At 43.7% G+C, this 22,987-nt stretch overlaps 2 protein-coding genes across 3 annotated transcripts in view; one reads left to right on the top strand and one right to left on the bottom strand.

Moving 5' to 3' along the window:
• The window catches only part of rprd1b (regulation of nuclear pre-mRNA domain containing 1B), a 36,075-nt gene extending 34,052 nt beyond the window's left edge, over positions 1-2,023 (top strand). For both annotated transcript variants that reach the window (XM_068000623.1, XM_068000622.1), the window contains one exon: positions 118-2,023. In XM_068000623.1, coding sequence (XP_067856724.1) covers positions 118-267 — 150 coding nt within the window. In that variant the 3' untranslated portion in view covers positions 268-2,023. The remainder of the gene's footprint in view (positions 1-117) is intronic.
• Positions 2,024-11,848: 9,825 nt separating this feature from the next.
• LOC137335309 (protein-glutamine gamma-glutamyltransferase 2-like) overlaps positions 11,849-22,987 on the bottom strand; it is a 40,751-nt gene continuing 29,612 nt past the window's right edge. The window contains exons 11-13 of the mRNA XM_068000621.1: positions 16,572-16,732; positions 15,106-15,239; positions 11,849-12,620 (exon numbers count right to left, since the gene is read on the bottom strand). Of these exons, the coding sequence (XP_067856722.1) occupies positions 12,461-12,620; positions 15,106-15,239; positions 16,572-16,732 (455 nt within the window). The 3' untranslated portion in view covers positions 11,849-12,460. The remainder of the gene's footprint in view (positions 12,621-15,105; positions 15,240-16,571; positions 16,733-22,987) is intronic.

Raw genomic sequence — 22,987 nt, 5'->3', positions numbered from 1 at the left:
AAATGTACTAGGTAAATACAATCAGTTGTTGTGGTTGTAGTAGCAGCAGAATTATAGGAGATATATTACAGGTAGGGTTATTACTGTCTAATGGTAACTCTTAATTCTCTTCTGCAGGAATACAAACAGAAGTTGGCTCAAGTAACACAAGTTCGGAAGGAGCTGAAATCACATATCCAGAATTTGCCAGACCTTTCATTGCTTCCAAACGTTACTGGTGGTTTAGCGCCATTGCCCTCTGCCGGCGACCTTTTCTCTAGTGACTGAACTTACACCCTTTTCTCAGGAGTCAAACCGCAATACCTCCACTGTGTGTGACAACTTCATGACGGCATGGACCTGGGATATGATGGGGGCTAAATCAGCAAGGCTCAACTTTTTAGACATCTATGTGCAAATTGCATTAGAGCTGTAGTAACCTTAACGCGGTGGCTTACAGCAGTTTGAAACATATGGAGGAAAATAAACACTATTCAAAGCCACTGCTGTTCACCTGTAAGTTCCAAATACACATCAGTCCTAGACCAGGAGTGATGGATGCTCTATTCTCTAATCAGGATGTCAAATGACATCTGTTGTGATAATGTGAACCAAATGAGCAATATAAACAGTGTGCATGAGTCCGCAGTACAGAACATCCCTGAGTTCACCAGGTTTGAATGTAGTTTAGTGAATTGAAGTATAGTGCTGGTACAGTATACCAACTTCCTCTGAAGTAGGAACTGAGGCAAATTGTTGGCAGTGTGAAGGGAGTGCAGCATTGCTGGTAGCCTATATACTGTTCCTGGGTTAGGAGCTCTTACTGCACCTGAATATGACCTGTTAAATGTCCAGTTCCACAAGTTGACCACACATTTTGCTCTTTTAAGCACAACTATTTTAACTTTTTTTTTTAAATGCTCCTCCAAAAATAAGGGATCTCAAACTTTAACCATGACTGAAAAGTTATGTAACCTGTAATAATCATTTCATCGTGTTAGACCAGTGATGAGAGGCTTTCCCCACTGTTTAAGTTTATGGCATTCTTCTTTCAAAAAGCTGGTCCTGCCTGTTTGCATTGAGAGCACAGAACCTTTTCATACTTGATTTAAAAATTGGACATTTCTAAACAAATAACGCCATGTTCATATTGAAGTTTGGCTCATAATACAGTATAAAGCTATATGCCATGGCTTTCCCATTGGTGCCTGTAACTTAGGTCTGTCAATACTGCTTTGCCTTCTGTAGAAGAATGTGGTGCACTTTTTTTTACATATCTAGTTTCAAGCAACTTGTTTAGGTCTGTGACTGCTGAATTTGGTTTTGTACTGTGGGCTCATAATTCAGCTCTTTCCTCCCTCTGAGGATTACATTAACTATTGAATGATCTACTACATTTATAAAAAGATTCATATTGCATCACTCTCCTGTGTGTTTTAAGTTGTGTTTCAGCTGTTTGATAACACGGAGCAAAATCAGTGACCCCACTAAATTGTTTTTTTAATTTTAAAGAAAGCATTATTTTAAAAACTGCCAAGCTGATTCAGTCACGCAAACAGTGCAAACCAAAATTTGGTTTTATCTTGTGCAAGGGGTATTTTGTTTTAAAAAAAATCTTAAGCTCAAGCTTGAACATGTTTGTTTGAAGTTTTGAATTTGTGTTATTTAACAGCTGTGTGACCGTTTCTGAACTCTAGCCCCTTAAGATGAAAAAGTCCGAGGTCACTGGCAGTTTGTTTTCCCCTAACTTCTTTTCAGGAACAATTTGGTTCAAAACAAACGCCATATTTGTAGAAAAATGTTCAGTTGAAAAGCAACTGGAATGGAAAAGATCTTTTGGGTCATGGCAGATGTGTAAACTATTGTGTGAATTCAACTGGTTAAAAGCTTACATATTTGGTGTTTTTATTTGTTTTCAGTGGATTTAGTTCCAAAAAGTAGCTAGGACAGGAATTTTTTTATAAAAAAAAAAATTTCAGCCACCCTGACCAAACACTGTATTAAATTGCCTTGGCCTTATCAACATAAATTTCTCTTCCTCTTTTTTGTTTGACATTTTTTTCATTTGTATGAATAAACTTGCATACATCTTTATGGGGAAGATAATCTCAGCACACAAATTAATTTGTGCAAGGTATGTAATGCATTTGTACATTTTAAGAGGGAAAGTAACCATATTTTCAGTATAGGTGCAACTGTGAAGAAAGACATGATGTTCCACCCATCTTTTGATAGAAATTTTGAGAAGTAGTTGCATCTTGGTAGCCACAACACTAGAGTGCCGACCTCTTGACTTGTGACAGCTGAGCCCCGAATTCCAATCTTGACTGACATTTGCACTTGAGCTCCTCCTGGAAGGGCGAGTTTCATTTTTGTTACATTTACTTGGGGTGGGAGGATTGAATTGACTGAAAGGAATCTCCTCCTGTGCCACTCGAGCATCACTTAAGGAAGATTGACCAGATAAATCAACTGGAAATGGCTGTAATACAGGGGATTTCTAACTACATGCAATGGTGAAAACTGCAAGTCCCAGGTTGATCTGCAGTCATTCGAGAAAGAAATAGAATGCTTTTTAAAGTTCTAAATCAGTCTTTGCTTTATTTAGATCGTGTCCATGGCAAGCAATTGGGAAATGCAGTGGTACTCTATCTTACCACAATAACTACATAGTACTTTATGCTTTCTTAAAAATGGCAGAACCCCTTGGGTTTGACAGTGTAACATAAGTTTGGATGTCTCTAAACTTAGTTATTCTTCCTCTTGACTGAAAATTAAGAATTGCTTTCTGGAATGAAGTTCCCACCATTGCATTCTATGTAAGGTTATCATTCAACATTTTAAAGTATATTCTTCAAAGATCACTAATTCCTAAAAGCAATCAAACTATTAACATTTGTAATTTGTTGAAAGAACTTGTATTTCTTCTAATGTCTGCATCACAAACACACAAACCCTAATTTGGCAACTCTCCAAATATTTACTTGGAAAATTGTGTTTGGTAGTGTTGAGGGGAAAAAAACGCTTTTACTTACAGTAGAAAACCAGCCTGCACCTAAATGGGAAGATCTGACAAAGGTAGTATTTGCATTATGTATTCTAGGCAAGCTATGTCACTTACTACTGTGTTTTCAATATTGACAAATATAATTTTGTGGGGGTTAGGCATCTATTATTGTTAATAAAATAAAACCGGGATTTGCTTGATTTCCGTCTAACTGCACGAAATTCTCAGGGGAATTGCAAAGCGAGACATCTCTTCGTCTCCCAAAGCAAGTGCACTTTCTGCAGTTTGCTGACATCTGCAACTTTATGGTCACTTATAAACAAGTCTCTGATACAGGTAATTCTAGGTCATGGTACTTAATGTGGAATGTCCTATTAAGGTTGGATTATGAGTACTCAAGCCATTTAGTAAGTGCAATGTAATACAAAGCAAATGGTAGTTTTGCCTTGTACGGTAGCACCCTCCAGAATATGTCTTAAGTCCATGGCATGCATAGTTTTCAAATGTCTCCCAAAAAGGAACATTTTAGAAAAGGTTACTTCTACTTTTTGTGGGAAATTTCTCCACCTTGCAAATGTGCCTAAACCTTTGAATGTATTTGTAAGAAGCCTTAATAAAACTAGTGATATTGAATAGAAATCAAATTGCTAGGTGAATGTGTAATGGGTTAGTGTTGAAGTATAAAATAAAAAATTAATTAGATTTCACAACCATATTCTGGTACACCCTCATTTTAATTTTAACTTATTTTCAATCAATTAAGTTATGCATATGATGCATTTTCAATTTGAGAAAAATACATCTGAAAAGTCCAATTCAAGAAAGATCACAAAGGCTTATTGGGAGAAAAAAAACTCCATTTATCAATAACAATGCACTTTGATTGCTTGAAGAGAATGAGTGCAAAACCAGTTCAGTCGATTAAATTCCAGCAAAGCTTTATGCAAGACTTGAATCAACAGTCCAGGAAATAATATGCATGCTGTTCCAACTGATTGGATTATTTTTGGGACTGGGAGCTTGCTCTGAGTAAAGCCACAGAGTTTGAAAAACCTTCATAACTGGGGCTTTGAATCTTGAGACAGAAGTACACTTGTTACTCCTTATTCTTGCTCAGGTTTTCTGTTATAAATAATTACAGTCCAGCACCTAAATAAAATGCCCTTGATCAATCCTTGTATGTCAGCCAATAGGTTCAAAAACTGATCTGCTTAAGTTTTTGCTCAAAAGCAGGTTTTCAGTTTCAGTTTTTACTTGACCTCTAAAGCAATTTTTCTACTCAGAGGGGAGGATATTGAGTATTCCTGTACAGTCAATAGTAAATTTATAAAGTGGACTATGAAATTTAATCTGCTAGAAGTAGAAAGCTAAATCTACAAAATTATAATTAATATTGTCTGAAAAATTAAAAATGGAATGACCTGTTCAAATGGTGAATACCCAGTAACTCAGTTCAGAGGTCCCAATAGGTTATAAAACCATGTCCCAGTATTTTAAAGTATCTTAGTCATTTTTTTAAACAAGAAGCCATGTGCCAATATGATTTTTGTTTTTAACTGAGGAAAATATATATTCCTGATATAAATGTTACAAACATCAGATCCTGGCTGCATTTGTAGCAACATTTATATTAAAATCAAGTCAGCTAATATATTTTGTAATCGTTTACAATTTAGAAGAAAAAAAATGACATGAAGGAACCATTATTGTTATCAAGATGTTATTGAGAAGAAATAGATGACCTATTAAATCCTACAATCAAAAATCAGTAATTTTGTATTTTTATATTATCATTTCATATCGAGCTTCTTACGCATGCATATTGTATTTTTCATGGTTTTAATACAACTGATTACAGGTAGTAGCTGAATTGTAAACAAAGTACCGTGATTTAAAAATTGATATTCTACACTTCATCTTTTTCACCTCACCCACATCTTTATGGAATGTATGTGGGAAGTTTACTTCTCTTTTTGAAGAGTTTTTCTAAGCATTGAGAATTGGAACATGACTAATAATTTACACCCACTTTAGCAAATTATTAAAACAAAACCTATGAAAGTCAAGTGTTAAAATAACTTTGCAATTAATTCATACTTGTCACCAGCAGACATGGTAAACCCTTGCTAGTTAGTGGGGTTCTACGACAAAAAAAAATCTCCTTTTCCTATCAGCAGTTCTGTTTGTAATTGTAAAAGGTAAGTATTTTGTTAAGATACTGGTTTGTTACTTTGATCAGAAAAAAAGGTATACAAGACCTAGATCACCCAATCCCACTACTGCAATAGGAGACTTCATTTCAAAACGGTGAGAATGAAGGGAGTACAAATAATTGGGCAATATATTTGGAACTTTAAAAGAATAAGATAAGTTCAGAGAACTGCTGACCAAAATTGTATTGTTAGACAAGAAAAGTTGTTACTGGGAGAAAGAAAAGTTGTAGATTAGAGAGACTGCCCGTCAGTTGAAGAGCTTTTTGCTTGTATCCCGGCCAAGAGTGCAATCTGAGTCTCCCCAGATATCCTTTTCAAGTTTTGGCCAATTTGGACTGAAGGCTATGATGTGTTTGGCACAAAAGAGGAAATTGAACTGATTGGCAAAGCCTTTAGCAATGAAGAAGATAGGGAAGTTCCATGTTACAGGCAGCAGAGATATGAATAAAAAGACCAAGAATTTTTATAGGACTTTTGGTGTGCAGCCATCAACGGTGCCAAGCAGTAGCTGTTGGTTAGGTTTGGGAGACATGAAGAAAACCTGTCCGAAGAGCTGAAAAATATTTTCATTGCCCCATTGAAGAGCATGAAGTGATTCAGCCATTTTACTCCAAGAACATGAATTATTAATGCTGAAGATATGCGATCTGAAGGAAGTTGAACATACTGTAAAATAATTAATTGGGAATTGTGAGCCATCTGTCATAGTAGCAGTGTGAAGTTGCATGTGAGGACAATGGCTAAAGGCAATCACTGAAATGGGAAGCAAGTTGAGGGAATTATTTGAATGAGGGGACAAGGATCTGAAAGTCCACTAGCTGTGGCATGATGAGCCAGTGAATGAGGTTGATGTGGCTTTGTGCAAGTAAGGCTGTACTATTCTGAAATGTAATTTGTAGAAGCTGGCTAGGAGAGCATTAAAGAAATTGAGCCTTGAAGTGATAAAGGTGTATGGATTGGGGTTTGGGCAGCAGTGGGGGAGAAGTAGGGCTGTACATGGGTGATGTTTCACATTGAAGAAAGCAGTCTTGGTACTGAATCAGATGTGGGGCAAACTGTTGAACAACTTGAACTTCAATAAGCAGTGAAGGATAAGAATTTCTCCAGGAGCTATATTTAAGGATCTAAATTAGGTTAATAAATCCAACATACACTTGGTTTCCTCCCAATCTCTAAGATTAGAATGGTTACAACACAGAAGGAGGCCATTGGGCCCGTGCCGGCTCATAAGAGAAATCCAGTTAGTCCCATTCCTCCGCTCTTTCCCTCTAGCCCTTCAAATATTTTCCCTTCAAGTATTTATCAAATTAAGAACTTAAGAAATAGGAGCAGGAGTAGGCCATACAGCCCCTCGAGCCTGCTCCGCCATTCAATAAGATCATGGCTGATCTTCAACCTCAATCCCCTTTCCACCCAATCCCCATATCCCTTGATTCCCTTTGTGTCCAAAAATCTATCAATCTTAGTCTTGAATATACTCAACGACTGAGCATCCACAGCCCTCTGGGGTAGAGAATTCCAAAGATTCACATCCCTCTGAGTGAAGAAATGTTTCCTCATTTCAGTCCTAAATGGCCGACTCCTTGAGACTATGACCTCTCGTTCCAGACTCTCCAGCAAGGGGAAATAGCCTCTCAGCATCTACTCTGTCAAGCCCTCTAAGAATTTTGTACATTGCAATGAGATCATCTCTCATTCTTTCCCCAGCACCTCCAAGGTGTCATTGGAAAATGAAGGTGTTTTGTCCACATTTCATTTGGCATCCAATGCAATGTAAAACCAAGTAATTTTGTGGGGATATTAAAAATACTCCCCTTTAAGAACAGCTGCTGGCTGGATTTTTGTTCTCCCAGCCCATCACGTTGGCTAGGCTCCCTGCATACATATTTCCTATGTGAGGAGTCCATTAATGTAGTGGAGGTAGCCTCGCAAACCGTGGCGAGGCCAGTCCTCCCCCGCGCCCCCCCCCCCCCCCCACTTTGCAGGAGCACAGCACCAATTTTACCACCCTCACAAAACTGGGAATTTAAACTCTTCGCTAAATTGGGCTGAGTGGGGGCAACTGAAGATCAAATACGCAAAACCAATGAGCCATTCACAAAGCTTAAGGCTAAGATTGGTTATTTGCTCCAAGAAGATGGGACTTTGTTACTGAAACCAGTAACCCAAACTATTTGAAAGTACCCTGTGTTCTTGAAGCTGGAAAACAACTAGCACCTTTAATGCAGAAAAAACATCCCAAGGCACTTTGCAGGATGTTATTAGATAAAATTTGACACACAGCCACATAGATATTAGGACAGGTCAAAGAGGTAGGTTTTAAGGAGTGGCTTAAAGGTGGAGAGGTAGAGGTTTAGGGAGGGAATTCCAGAGGCTAGGGCCTAGGCAGCTGTAGGTATAGCCGCCAATGGAGGAGCAAAGAAAACCAGGGATGTGCAAGACATCAGAATTGGAGGAGCGCAGTGAGGGCTGGAGGTTTGGAAGGTAGCAAATGTAACCCCGTTATTCAAGAAAGGAGGGGAAGAGAGAAAACAAGGAACTATAGGCAAGTTAGCCTGATGTCAATAGTAGGGAAAATGCTATAATTTATTATTAGGGACAAAGTAACAGGGCACTTGGAAAATCATAATGTGATTAGGCAGAGTCAACATGGTTTTATGAAGGGGAAATCATGTTTGACCAATCTACTGGAGTTTTTTTTTAAGGGTGCAACCAGCAGGATGGATAAGGGGGAAACCAGTGGATATAGCATATTTGGAATTTCAAAAGATATTCAATAAGGTATAACACAAGAGGTTGTTACAAGATTAGGGCTCATGGGATTGGGGCTAATATACTAGTATGGATTGAAGATGGGTTAACAGACAGAAAACAGAGTAGGAATAAACAGGTCATTTTCAGGTTGGCAGATTGTAACTAGTGGGGTGCCGCAAGGATCAGTGCTTGGGCCTCAGCCACTACCATCTTCCTTTGTGCTAGGTATGACTCCAACCATAACAAAGGCTATGGGCCCCGACAACATCCCAGCTGTAATGCTCCAGAACTAGCCGTGCCTCTAGCCAAACTATTCCAGTATAGCTACAACACTGGCATCTACCCAACAATGTGGAAAGTTGCCCAGGTATGTCCTGTCCACAAAAAGCAGGACAAATCCAATCCGGCCAATTACAGCCCCATCAGCCTACTCTCAATCATCAGCAAAGTGATGGAAGGTGTCATCGACAGTGCTATCAAGCGACATTTACTCACCAATAACCTGCTCACCGATGCTCAGTTTGGGTTCCACCAGGACCACTCGGCACCAGACCTCATTACAGCCTTGGTCCAAACATGTACAAAAGAACTGAATTCCAGAGGTGAGGTGAGAGTGACTGCCCTTGACATCAAGGCAGCATTTGACCGAGTGTGGTACCAAGGAGCCCTAGTAAAATTGAAGTTAATGGGAATCAGAGAGAAAACTCTCCAATGGCTGGAGTTGTACCCAGCACAAAGGAAGATGGTAGCGGTTGTTGGAGGCCAATCATCTCAGCCCCAGGGCATTGCTGCAGGAGTTCCTCAGGGCAGTGTCCTAGGCCCAACCATCTTCAACTGCTTCATCAATGACTTTCCCTCCATCATAAAGTCAGAAATGGGGATGTTCGCTGATGATTGCACAGTGTTCAGTTCCATTCGCAACCCCTCAGATAATGAAGCAGTCCGTGCCCGCATACAGCAAGACCTGGACAACATCCAGGCTTGGGCCGATAAGTGGCAAGTAACATTCGTGCCAGACAAGTGCCAGGCAATGACCATCTCCAACAAGAAAGAGTCTAACCACCTCCCCTTGACATTCAATGGAATTACCATCGCCGAAACCCCCACCATCAACATCCAGGGGATCACCATTGACCAGGTCAGAGGCTGGGTATTCTGTGGAGAGTGACTCACCTCCTGACTCCCCAAAGCCTTTCAACTATCTGCAAGGCACAAATCAGGAGTGTGATGGAATACTCTCCAATTGCCTGGATGAGTGCCACTCCAACAACACTCAAGAAGCTCAACACCATCCAGGACAAAGCACCCCATCCACCATCCTAAATATTCACTCCCTTCACCACCGGCGCTCTGTGGCTGCAGTGTGTACCATCCACAGGATGCACTGCAGCAACTCACCAAGGCTTCTTCGACAGCACCTCCCAAACCTGCGACCTCTACCACCTAGAAGGACAAGGGCAGCAGGCACATGGGAACAACACCACCTGCACGTTCCCCTCCAAGTCACACACCATCCCGACTTGGAAATATATCACCGTTCGTTCATCATCGCTGGGTCAAAATCCTGGAACTCCCTTCCTAACAGCAAAATGGGAGAACCTTCACCACACGGACTGCAGCGGTTCAAGAAGGCGACTCACTACCACCTTCTCAAGGGCAATTAGGGATGGGCAATAAATGCTGGCCTCGCCAGCAACTCCCACATCCCATGAACGAATACAAAAAAGCTGTAGGGGTGGAGAGTTTGGAAGCATGCTACCACAACCCAGCAACTACCTGCTTTTATTAGTCCTGTTGTCACCCTACACTCTCCCTTATTCAATCTGTTTTGAATGTATTCAATGACTGAGCCTCCACAGCCCTCTGGGGTAGAGAATTCCAAAGATTCACCACCCTCGGAGTGAAGTAATTTCTCATCTCAGTCCTAAATGGCCTACCACTTATTCTGAGACTGTGACCCCTGGTTCTAGACTTCCCAGCAAGGGGAAACATCCTCCTTACATCTAACCTGTTGAGCCCTGTAAGAATTATGTATGTTTCAATGAGATCACCTCTCATTCTTTTGAACTCTAAATACAGGCCTAGTCTACTCAATCACTCCTCATACAACAATCCCGCCATCCCAGGAATCAGTCTGGTGAACCTTCGTTGCACTCCCTCTATGGCAAGTGTATCCTTTCTTAGGTAAGGGGACCAAAATTGTACACAATACTCCAGGTGCAGTCTCACCAAGGCCCTATATAATTGCAGTAAGACATCTTTACTCCTGTATTCAAATCCTCTTGTAATAAAGGCCAGCATACCATTTGCCTTCCTAATTGCTTGCTGCACCTGTATGTTAGCTTTCAGAAATTCACATACAAGGACACCCAGGTCCCTTAGAACATCAACATTTCCCAATCGCTCACCATTTAAAAAATACTCTGCATTTCTGTTTTCCCTACCAAAATAGATAACTTCACATTTTCCACATTATATTCCATCTGCCATGTTCTTGCCCACTCACTTAGCCTCTCTATATTCCCTTGCATCCTCCTCACATTCCCACCTAGTTTTGTGTCATCAGCAAACTTGGAAATATTACATTTGGTCCCCTCATCCAAATCATTGATATAGATTGTGAATAGCTGGGGCCCAAGCACTGGTCCCTGCGGTACCCCACTAGTCACAGTCTGCCAACCTGAAAAAACCCGTTTATTCCTACTCTCTGTTATCTCTCTGTTAACCAATTCTCAATCCATGCCAGTATATTACCCCCAATTCCATGAGCTCTAACTTTGTTTACCAACCTCCTGTATGGGACCTTATCGAAAGCCTTCTGAAAATCCAAAGACACCACATCCACTGGTTCCCCATTATCTATTCTACTAGTTACATCCTCAAAGAACTCCAATAGGTTTGTCAAATATGATTTCCCTTTCATAAATCCATGTTGACTCTGCCAAATCCTATTATTATTTTCCAAGTGCCCTGTTACTTTGTCCCTAATAATAAATTATAGCATTTTCCCTACTATTGACATCAGGCTAACTTGCCTATAGTATCACATCCTTTATAGGTAGATTCTAGCATTTTCCCTACTACTAATGTCAGGCTAACAGGTCTGTAGTTCCCTGTTTTCTCTCTCCCTCCTTTCTTAAATAGTGGGGTTACATTTGCTACCCTCCAATCTGCAGGAACAGTTCCAGAATCTATAGAATTGTGGAAGATGACAACCAATGCATCCACTATCTCTTTTCGCAACCTCTTTCAAAACCCTGGGATGCAGTTCATCAGGACCTTGGGATTTACCGACTTGGGGTCGCATTAATTTCTCTAGTACTATTTTTTTTTACTGATACTAATTTATTTCAGTTCCTCATTCTCGCCAGACCCTCTAGTATTTCTGGGAGGTCCTGGGAGGGAGGGGGAGAATGCAGGCCAGCAGCAGCCTGCAGTATTGCTGTGGAGCCAGGAGGAGTACTCTTGCTCCTCTGGCTCCACATTAAGGTAAGTTTTTTTTTAAAAAACCAAACACTTATCTGCTGTTTGCCGGCCTCCAGCGGTCCCTTTAAGGACTGCTGATTAGGCTGCTGTAGACCCAGAAAAACTGAGCAGAGCATGTATGCTCCACCCAGTTTTCCCCAAATTTGGTCTTAAATGTGACATTGGGCCACTGATTAGCATATTCAAAGGGCCTAATATTTGTTTTAGGTGGGTGCCCCAAGCACTCAGAAGTCGTGGCTGCTAACGGGGATCTAGCACGGGAGATCGTTCCCCGAAATTGGTTGCCACGACTCCTTTGCCAAGAAATTGGCCGTGATGGGGACCAATTTCTGCCTCAGTATTACATAGAATAGTCATCTTAAAATGTGCACTGATGATTATAGCAAATGTAGACACACATACAGTTTTCAACACCCTCAGTGAATTTTATTTAGAAGTTCCCAAGCACGCAGTATGCTAAAATTACATTGTATCATGTAATGGCACAAAATATGCAATGGAGTTTGTAAGAGTACAGAAAAGATTTAGTAGAATGGTTACAGGGATGAGGGACTTCAGCTATGTGGATAGACTGGAGAAGCTGGGGTTGATCTCCTTAGGGCAGAGAAGTTTGAGAGGAGATTTGATAGAGGTTTTCAAAATCATGAGGGGTCTAGACGGAGTAGATAGAGAGAAGCTATTCCCATTGGCAGAAGGGACGAGAACCAGAGGTCACAGATTTAAGGTAGTTGGCAAAAGAATCAAAGGCGACTTGAGGAGAAACATTTTTACACAGCGAGTGGTTATGATCTAGAATGCGATACAGGGGTTGGGGGGGGAGCGGGTGGTGGAGGCGGATTCAATCATGGAATCATGACCTTCAAAAGGGAATTGGACAGGCACTTGAAGGCAAAAACAATTTGCAGGGCTATGGGGAAAGGTACGAGGAGTGGGACTAGCTGGATTGCTCTTGCAGAGAGCCGGCACGGTATCGACAGGCCAAATGGCCGCCTCCTGTGCTGTAACCATTCCATGATTCTAATCAGATTAGTTTAAAACATTGGACTGTGATATTCTTGAATCCTTTCACATCCTTAATTCTGTTGCAGTCAAAATCCACCAATAATTTCCGTGGGCCCATTCTCTTGGGAGTGAATTGAACTGTCACTGTTGTTGTTTCGTTCACCTTTATCTCACGGACACTGAAACAACATAAGGACAATGTTATTGGATAAAGGAAAAAATCTCTCAAAAGAAAGAAAATAGTTAAATTAACTTTAATGCAAAAATTTAAAAAAACAAACTGAAATGATCTTCAGCTTCCCTGATGGCTGATTTGGTAATGGCAGCACATATTTGACTCGGCAAACCAGTAGGTCTCAGATCCTCTGTCAGTGTTCAGTTAGTTCTGGGGCCCCCAACCTGTGGAGCAAATCTGACCCACTTCTCAGTCTTATCGATCCCAGGGAGCTTTGCCTTTTGATCTCTCATGCCTAACCATCCTGGTATCTTTCTGCTGTTTTTCTTTGTCCTCCAAAGAGCAGGGGAATTCCCAATGGGAAACCCATTGTGCCTTATCTGAAATGATGTAGTTCCACAGCAAATTGCACAAAAGCAGATGGGAAAGTCATTTACAAATGTTGAAAATTAAAAAATGAAGTCAAAAGTAAGAGGGGAGATTTTCCTCTATGTTGTGCCTGGGGGAAGCTCAGTTCCCAGATGTAGTAATGAGGAAACTAGGGCAGAGATCAATTATGTGAAGTCCATGCTGTGCTCCTGGGCTACAAGGTTGCTGATCAGTATTAAAGTGATCTTTACTGGAAAATGTTTTGATAGAGTAAATAAGGAGAAACTGTTTCCAGTGGCAGAAGGGCCGGTAACCAGAGGACACAGATTTAAGGTAATTGGCAAAAGAACCAGAGGCGATATGAGGAAAACAGTTTTTACGCAGCGAGTTGTTATGATCTGGAATGCACTGCCTGAAAGGGTGGTGGAAGCAGATTCAATAATAACTTTCAAAAGGGAATTGTATAAATACTTGAAGTGGAAAAATTTGCAGGGCTATGGGGAAAGAGCAAGGGAGTGGGACTAATTATATAGCTCTTTCAAAGAGCCGGCACAGGCACGATGAGCCAAATGGCCTCCTTCTGTGCTGTATCATTCTATGTGTGAATGTTTGATGAGGGCAGGAACAGACTGGGTGTAATGCTCCTACAGCTGAATAGTCTGTCAACACTCACTGTTTAGAATCGTACATGAAGAATGGGCACTTGGGGCTAGTGGAACCTTTCCACAGCAAAGGATTTGTGCTTTCTATCCTCTAAAGTAGGTGCAAAAATACATTAGAGCCCTGACAATGTATTATACATTTATTCGGGATTAATTAAATGAAACACAAATATGCTTTTCATTCAAATTATTGTGACACTGATATTGAGTCAGCCGTTTAGTGTGGGACTGGAGCCACATGTAGGCCCAATCAGGTAGGAGTGATAGGTCCCTTCTCTGAAGGACACTAGTGAAACAATTGGGTTTTTATAACAATCCAGCACAGTCAATTTTCCTGGTGCTAGCCCATGAGTTACCAGATTTATTTAATTGAATTTCACAGCTCGCTGTGGGTGAATTTGAGCTGACAACTTCTGGGTTTCTTGGTCAGTACCATAACCACTAAGGTACTGTACCCTGTTGTGATGTTAAGCTGCTAATCTGGTCATTCCATTTAAAGCAATTGCTGTAAATGGGAAAAACCCTCATCACTGTATTTCAGCTACTTGTTACATCATATGCCCTCACATGATCTTCCTTGATTTCAGAAGGCAGGAGAGTAAATATTTCACTAGACTGTAGCTCAGACTGAATTGCCAAACTTTCAAAATTTGATCTGGACAAAGGAAATGTTTAGACGTATCTCTTCAAATCAATTAGAACTGCCAATCAAACATATATTCAAACAAAACACAAAATATGCTTGTATTTGAATTGATGAGTTGACCACTCCCTCAGATATTTGTCAAGACATAATGGGTGTAAAATTTAACTTTAGCAGGGGCACAAAACGGGCGGTAGTGGATCGACCACCTATTAGGCACTCCGCCCGATCTTCCTTTCCATTACCGATCTGCTGCTGCCTATTTTGCACTCTCACCAAAGTTGAATTTTAGCCCCGACGTCTGTTCTGGGTCCTATTATGCATCAAAACATTCTGTAAGTGTACCTGGTTTTAACCCTATATGTACGATTACAGAATAAAATAAACCAATAACACGGGGTCAGCCATTTAGGACCAAGATGAGGAAATATTTCTTCACTCAGAGGGTTGTGAATCTTTGGAATTCTCTACCCCAGAGGGCTGTGGATGCTGAATCATTGAGTATATTCAAGACTGATATCGATGGATATTTGGACACAAAGGGAATCAAGAGATATGGGGATAGGGTGGGAAAATGGAGTTGAGGTAGAAAATCAGACTATGATACTATGATTAGCCATGATCTCATTGAATGGCGGAGCAGGCTTGAGGGGTCGTATGGCCTACTCCTGTTCCTATTTCTTATGTTCTTATATTCTTATGCTACATAATAGCCAAAGAATGCCAATGATGGAGACTTATGTAAGTCAAAAATGAATAATTTGTTTGCTCTGCTTGCATTTTATATTGTTAGCAACCATTCTTTTTTCACTTACTTCATCTGTTGTATCTCGTCAATCAGACCTACTCCTTCTATGGTGAAGACACAATCAAGCAGTGGCACAAGCAAAGGGTTCCTAAAGCTGATTTCTGCCATCAACTGTTGGTTCAAGATAGGCTGACCCAGGATCTGAGGAAACAAATCGGAGTTTAATGTTGCATTTATTTCTCCTTATCCCAGACTGTTGAAATCAGTCAAACTCACGTTTATTAATGCGGCTTGGTTGGAGCTGAACATTTGCTGATTTCAAGTGAAACAAAATCCTATCTAAACCATTCCTAAAGTGAGTGCTTTCCTCTTCCATTTCTCGCTTCCTAGGAGTATTGAGGATTGTTCTGTCATTAATTTGAGAACTCGAAGCTCTTACATGCATGCCAACCATCAACCTTTCTGTTCCACAGCTCCACTGTTTTGGGGCTCAGTTCATGTATCAGTGTTTGTTGACAAAAGTCAGTCCTTCTCCCCTCAACATAATTCCTATCTGAGACCTGCTGCTAACTTGAAGATTCCGGCCACCGCATAATGAAGGTGGGAATTCTTGTGAGAACTGGAAGTGTCTGCATACAGTATGCAGCAACCAAAATCAGTCCTATTCGCAACAGGACTCGGGTAGGAGCAGCACTGCGGGGATAGGGAAAGGGGAAAGCAGGAGAAATGAAAGGCAGTGGAAAGGAAGGGAATGAAGGGGAGAGGAAATGGGTCACAATTTTGGCCAGTACTTTGAGGAGGGGAAGAGCAGAGAAGCTGGAAGTGCTGCTTGGGGGTGGAAGTATTAATTAAGAGGGAGTGGGGAGGGAGAGTGCCAGCTTAAAGAAGAAGGTCAGCTTGAACTGTGTTGGAAGGGGAGAAGAATGCCAGATTGAATTTAGGGGGAAGATGGAAAAGAGTGCCAGTATGAACTGGGAGAATCGGAGGAAGTGAATGGCTGGGAAATTCCTCCAAGCGGCTCCTGCTCCAATAGAAACCCTGTTTATGCTCAGTTTCTCCAATTGCCGAGTGTTATCCATTACTATGTCTTAATCTGCTTTCCATTAAGTTGTTAATGAAAAGAATCCAAGTTAACTTTATAATAATTCAGATGTTGTATTGAGTTATCATAGAAGGATACAGCACAGAAGGAGGCCATTCAGCCCATCGTGCCTGTGCTGGCTCTTTGAAAGAGCTATCCAATTAATCCCACTTCCCTGCTCTTTCCCCATAGCCCTGCAAATTTTTCCTCTTCAAGTATTTATCCAATTCCCTTTTGAAAGTTATTATTGAATCTGCTTCTACTGCCCTTTCAGGCAGTGTATTCCAGAGTTCCATAATTTAAAGTTTGAAAAATCATTCTGTCTATTAACAGAGGGTAAGTGCTGGGAGACCACTGAATGTGAAAGGAAAAATTGAAATATCTCCAGAGACGGACAGATCAACTGTGGTTTCCACAGCGAAGATGCAGCTGATAGCATTGTTGCAGATTACCTGAATTGTGATATCAGGATTGACCACGGCAACATCCTTCACTGCCAATACGTTTTCATTTGTTGCTACATCAGCTGCCAAAGCTATCAGCTTGATCAAATGTTGATTTTCAAGGTAGTTGCCATACTCTGAGTAAGAGACTTCTAGAGGCACTGTCCTTTCTGAAAGAATAATTAAAGAACAAAGAACATAATAAAAAATTGCCGTATGTTAAGATGGAATAGTCTTTTCTTATATAATGTCTTTAAGTCCCACAATACCTCACAAAGGGGAAGAGGGCCTAACTAAGAAAGGGGGGTGGGTGGAGTGCAGAGAAGTCCACACTCACGAGCAGAGGGTGTGAGCCAAGATGTAAGGTTGCAAAGAGAGGGTGGAGTCACGCTGTGGAGGGATGTGTACACAAGGATTTTGAATTCAATGCACTCAGGCATTGGAAGCCAGTAGAGCTCACCAAGGTCTGGGTGATGAATGAACTGCTCATAGCTAAAGTCCGGATTTCTTGCTCTTTAGGCATATGGCATTTGAACCAATCAGGTGGAAGTGTAACACAGACATTTGTATATAGACAGTAGAGTGTGATGGATGAATATATATATATATATATATATATGACAAATTTTGCCTTAACTAGTTACTAAATTATATAATTTAGTAAACCTGACAATTTACACATTTCCCGCCTTTTCCCCATATCCTTTGACTCCCTTGCTGATCAAAAATTTGTCTAACTCAGCCATGAATGTATTCAATGACTCAGCCTCCACAGCTTTTTGGGGTAAAGAATTCCAAAGATTCATGACCCCCTGGGAGAAGAAATTCCTCCTCATTTCCGTCTTAAACGGGCAATCCCTTATTCTGAGACTATGCCCCCTAGTTTTAGATTCCCCCATGAGGGGTAACATCCTCTCAGCATCTACCCTATCGAGTCCCCTCAGAATCTTGTATGTTTCAATAAGATCTCCTCTCATTCTTCTAAACTCCAATGAGTATAGACCCAACCTGTTCAATCTTTCCTCATAAGACAACCCTTCCATACCCGGAATCAACCTAGTGAACCTTCTCTGAACTGCCTCCAATGCAAATATGTCCTTCCTTAAATAAGGGCACCAGAACTGTACGCAGTACTCCAGGTGTAGTTTCACCAGCACCCTGTACAGTTGTAGCATGACTTCCCTGCTTTTATACTCCATCACTCTAGAAATAAAGGCCAATATTCCATTTGCCTTCCGGATTACCTGCTGAACCTTTATGTTGACTTTTTGTGTTTCATGTACGAGGACACCCAGATCTCTCTGTACCGCAGCATTTTGTAGTATTTCTCCATTCAAATAATATTTTGCTTTTTTATTTTTCCTCCCAAAGTGGATGACTTCACATTTTCCCACATCATATGCCAAACATTTGCCCATTCGCTTAACCTGTCAATATCCCTTTGCAGACACTTTGGGCCCGATATTAGGAGGGCGGCGGGTTAGCAACGGGGGGTCGACTGGGCGCGTGGGTAACGCGCCCAGTGAAATCAGTGTGCTCCGCACTCAATCACAGGCTAATTGAAGCCACTTACCTTGGCTTCTGGTTTCGCGCTGGAAAGCTGCGCAGCGGGCGGACTGCGCATGCGCAGCATAGTCTGTCAGCTGGAGGAGCCCTATTTAAAGGGGCAGGCCACCAATGCTCCTCCTGCAGCAAACAACCAATTTTGAACAGGCCAGAGGAAAAGCTGCCCCAAGGTTTTCGGACTTCTCACTCCAGGTTCTGCTCGATGGGGTGAGGAAGAGGAGGGAAATCCTTTTCCCATCTGATGGGAGGAAGTGCCCTCCCTCCACCACCAAGAAGGCCTGGCTGGAGGTGGCCGAGGAGGTCACCGGCAGCGGCAATGTGCCACGAGCCTGGATGCAGTGCAAGAAGAGATTTAATGACCTAACCAGGTCAGCCAAAGTGAGTATACTTACGCATTCTCCCACACTCCGTCTTCCACATCACCTCCACCACCACACAACCCCTTGTGCACTGCCACCACAACGTTCTCGCATCACTCCTCACATCCACTCAACCATCATCCTCACCTTACCTGCATGTACTCACCGCCCCAGTTCCCATTTGAACACTACCACGCAACCCAATCCTCATACAATCTCATGGCTACGTCGCAAACGCACCCTCCCATGCCTCTCCCTCACGCTCAACCCCACCCACACCAATGCATGCAGCGGGTCACTATGCAACCATCACTCAATCACGCCTCTGTGTTTTGCCTTGATAGAAGAGATGCCAGAATGCCCGGGAGAGGGCAAGGACCGGCGGGGGCCCGCGACACCAGGTGGCACTAACAGACACGGAGCAGCAGGCATTGGAGATCAGCTACATGCTGGAGTGCCTGTCCGTGGCAGATGCCGAGACTGGGATTGCACAAGCGGCTGGTGACAGAAAGTTAACACTCAGCACTCATGATAGCGAATGATCTTAGCATCATTGGGCATCTGTAGCACCTCAACATCTGTCCACATGCTTAATATTGCTTTCTGTTCTCTTGCAGGCCCATCTGCGAGCGCCGTGACCATGGAGGGCGATTTCTCAGAGGACCTGCCGGCCTCTGAGGGTCAATCGTCACATCTGAGCCATCCATCTATCAGCACAGATACACACACCTCGGTGGGTCCCCTTCCTCACTTAGTTGGGCTCGCAAATGGTGAGTCAGCACGCACATGTGAGCACGAGCAGACCCTGGTGGCAGGGGCAGCCGTGGAGAGTCTGCGTCGGTGGGAGCACTCTTCTCCAGGCTCTGCTCAGCTGGACCCAGATGCTGAACCCAGGGGGCCAGCCATGAAAAGGGGAGCCATCGAGGGGCAGCAGCACATTGCCGAGGTACTGGAACAGGTGCCACGCGCACTCTCCACAATCACGCAGAGGATGGAGGAGTCAAACTCCTGCATGAGGGGAATGGTGGCACAGGTACAGGAGGGAATCTCCGAGATAGTGTCACAAGGACGTGAAGGCATCTCTGAGATAGTGTCGCGGGTAGGTGCGGGAATGTCTGCGATGGAGGAAAGGCTAGCCTCCATCGAGCGCCAAGCACGGCTCAACAATGAGTCCATTCAGGCCCTGACAATGGCCGTTTGGATTCAGGGTGAGCAATATTCTGCCGCCTTAAACAGGCTGACAGATACCTTACAACTGGCTTGCCAAGGCTTCACACAAGTCCTCCAAACTGTCGTCCAGCAGGGTGGAAGGAGTGATGTGGGCCTGGGCCAGGAGAGGGATGATGGTGAAAGGGGACATGGAAGTGGGAACGCCACTCAAAGTGCTCCCATGTCTCATCCGTTGCCCCCCTCTCAACCAGTACCCGCAATGCTGCCCCCTCTCCAGGTGGCCGAGTCTGCCCCGGCACAGGTGCAGGTGGAGCAGTCTTTGGAGGGGCCCTCACGGGCACCGAAACCCAGAGGGCGTCGGCCCAAAGCATCTAATCGGTCAGGGAATGGACAAGAGCAACCTGCCACTACCTCTGCTGAAGCCACATGGGTAGCACCACGTAGGGGTTCCCGTAAACGCAAGGCGAAGGTTTTCTGAGCACCAAGGGAATGCACAAGGGTGTTTGACGATTTGTCATGTTTTTTATTTATATTTGTTTTCTGCCACATGCACAATAAATCCTATTATTATCACCACTACTGCCACGTCTTGCCCATTCTTGACTGGCTTGTGGAATAGGTCCCTTTCATGGGGTTCACCATGAACACGCACACTTGATGCCACCCATTGGGTCATTCTACAGTGGGTGTAGGCGTAGTTGCACCACTGTTTTGTGCAGGGGGCAGGGGAGGGGGCTGATATGGCCGCTGCTCTGTCCAGGTGATGAGGACTGGACTCTTCACACTGTCTGATGTTAGGAGAACCGTTCACATATCAGTGACTCCCTGGCCTCACAAGCAGCCAGGTGAGCTGCTGTTCTGCCCATGGGTTGTTCCTCCTCCTCGTCCTGCTCTTCCTCAATAGGTGGCAGATGTGGATGGGGCCTCCTCCAGCGGCACCCTCTCTGTTGTGCCATGTTGTGCAGGGCACAACAGACGACTATAATGCGTCTCACTCTGTGTGGTGCGTATTGCAGCGCTCCCCCAGAATGATCAAGGCACCTGAAGCGCATCTTGAGCAGCCCTATAGCATGCTCAATTGTAGACCTGGTAACGATGTGTCTGTTGTTATATCGACGCTGTGGCTCGGTGGTGGGGTTCATCAGAGGTGTCATAAGCCACGTGTGCAGGGGATATCCCTTGTCCCCGAGGAGCCAGCCCTTGCGGGTGTTGGGTGAGTGCAAGAGGGGCGGCATGGTGGACTCCCTGAGGATGAAGGAATCGTGCCAGGGTATCTGGCGCACACGTGAAGGAATCTCTTGCGGTGGTCACAGATGAGCTGAGTGTTCATGGAGCGATAGCCCTTCCTGTTGACAATCAGTCCTGGCTCGTGTGGAGGTGCTCGTATTGCTATATGGGTGCAATCGATTACACCCTGCACCCGTGGGAAGCCAGCCACAGCGTGGAATCCCACTACCCTCTCCATATGGCTGAGGTCATCCATGGGGCAGTTGATAATAGTGCGAGACCCTGTGAAACAAGCCGTCGGTAACCTGCCTTATGCACTTGAGTGCAGACGACTGAGAGACCCCGGTGATGTCCCCGGTGGCACCCTGGAAGGATCCGGAGGCGAAGAAGTTGAGGGCAGTGGAAACTTTGACAGCGACAGGTAAGAAGATGGTGCTTGGGCCAGCCGGGAGCAGCTCAGCATGAAGGAGGCTGCAGATGTCCACGACTACATGTCGAGTGACTCTGAGCCTCCGTGTGCACTGCTGCTCAGAGAGGTCCAGGAAGCTGAGCCTCGGTCTGTAGACCCTGTGGCGAGGGTAGTGCCTTCTGCGACGCATCTCTCTCTGCCGTTGCCCTCCCTCCTGCTGTGCAGATGGATGTGTCACAGCACTGTGTTGTGGGGCTCCACGTGTCAGAGGTGGACGGCGTGGCCGGCGAGGCTGGTGATGCTGTTCATTCTCCGAGGGGGTCATGACTGCAGCTATGGCGGCCCTCATCAGGAAGATGTACATTTGAGGGGGTCCGCAAGATAGGTAAATGTGTCTGGCCACCGGGGTAAGTGTGCAAGTTGGTGAATTTTATTGTTAGGAGGAGGGTGGTGGAGGCCAAACTTTGTCCAAAGTGACAGAGTGACCTCCTGCAATGAGTGAGGGTCCCCCCCACCACCTGTCAAATGGACCTTTGCAGCTGCCACAGGCTGATGACTGCAACATGTCCATTTCAACTGGGAGTGTTTCCCCCAGTATGGGAAACAGTCCCAGTTGTTTGGAAAATCCCACCCCTCCTAAAATATCATGTTAATCAGGTCTGTAAACGACCTGAAGTACCTAAATAATTACCTTAAGTGGCATCTCAAGGGCAATTAGGGATGGGCAATAAATGCTGGCCTCGCCAGCGACGCCCACATCCCGTGAACGAATAAAAAAAAAATCCCGCCAGCTTTAATTGCCGGCGGGAGTCCCACATGCGGGGGCTGCGCGTGCATGTCAGCGCATCACTGGGGAACCCGGAAGTAGGCGGGTTGGAGCCGGGCTCCAGACCCGCCCCAGGAATCCCCGATTTTCGCAGCCCCCCCGCCACGAACGCACCCGCTCGGGGGTGCGAAAATCGAGCCCTTTGTGTCCTCATCGCAACTTGCTTTTCCACCTATCTTTGTATCAGCAGCAAATATGGCCACAAGACACTCTGTTCCTTCATCCAAGTCATTGATATATATTGTAAATAGTTGAGGCCCCAGCACTGAGCCCTGCGGCACCCCACTTGTTACATATTGCCATTTTGAAAATGACTCTTTTATCCTGACTCTTTGTTTTCTGTTAGTTAGCCAATTCTCTATCCATGCCAGTATATTACCCCCAATACCATGAGTTCTTATCTTGTGCAGTAATCTTTTATGTGGCACCTTATCGAATGCCTTTTGGAAATCCAAATATACTACATCCATTGGTTCCCCTTTATCCACCCTGCCCGTTACTTCCTCAAAGAACTCTAATAAATTTGTCAGATGTGATTTCCCCTTCATAAAACCATGTTGACTCTCCTTCATTGTATTATGAGTCTCCAAATGTCCTGCTACTACTTCCTTAATAATGGATTCTAGCATTTTCCCAATGGCAGATGTTAGCCTAACTGGTCTATAGTTACCAGCTTTCTGTCTCACTCCCTTCTTGAATAGGGGTGTTACGTTTGCGGTTTTCCATTCCGCTGGGACCTTTCCAGAATCTAGTGAATTCTGGAAGATTACAACCAATGCATCCACTATCTCTGTAGCCACTTCCTTTAAGACCCTCTGATGCAAGCCATCAGGTCCAGGGGACTTGTCAGCCTTTAGACCCATTAGTT

This window comes from Heptranchias perlo, chromosome 19 (assembly GCF_035084215.1).
Source record: "Heptranchias perlo isolate sHepPer1 chromosome 19, sHepPer1.hap1, whole genome shotgun sequence".
Taxonomy (NCBI): Eukaryota; Metazoa; Chordata; class Chondrichthyes; order Hexanchiformes; family Hexanchidae; genus Heptranchias; species Heptranchias perlo.
Note: the sequence above shows the minus strand (reverse complement) of the source record. Positions and strands in the feature narration are given on the sequence as shown.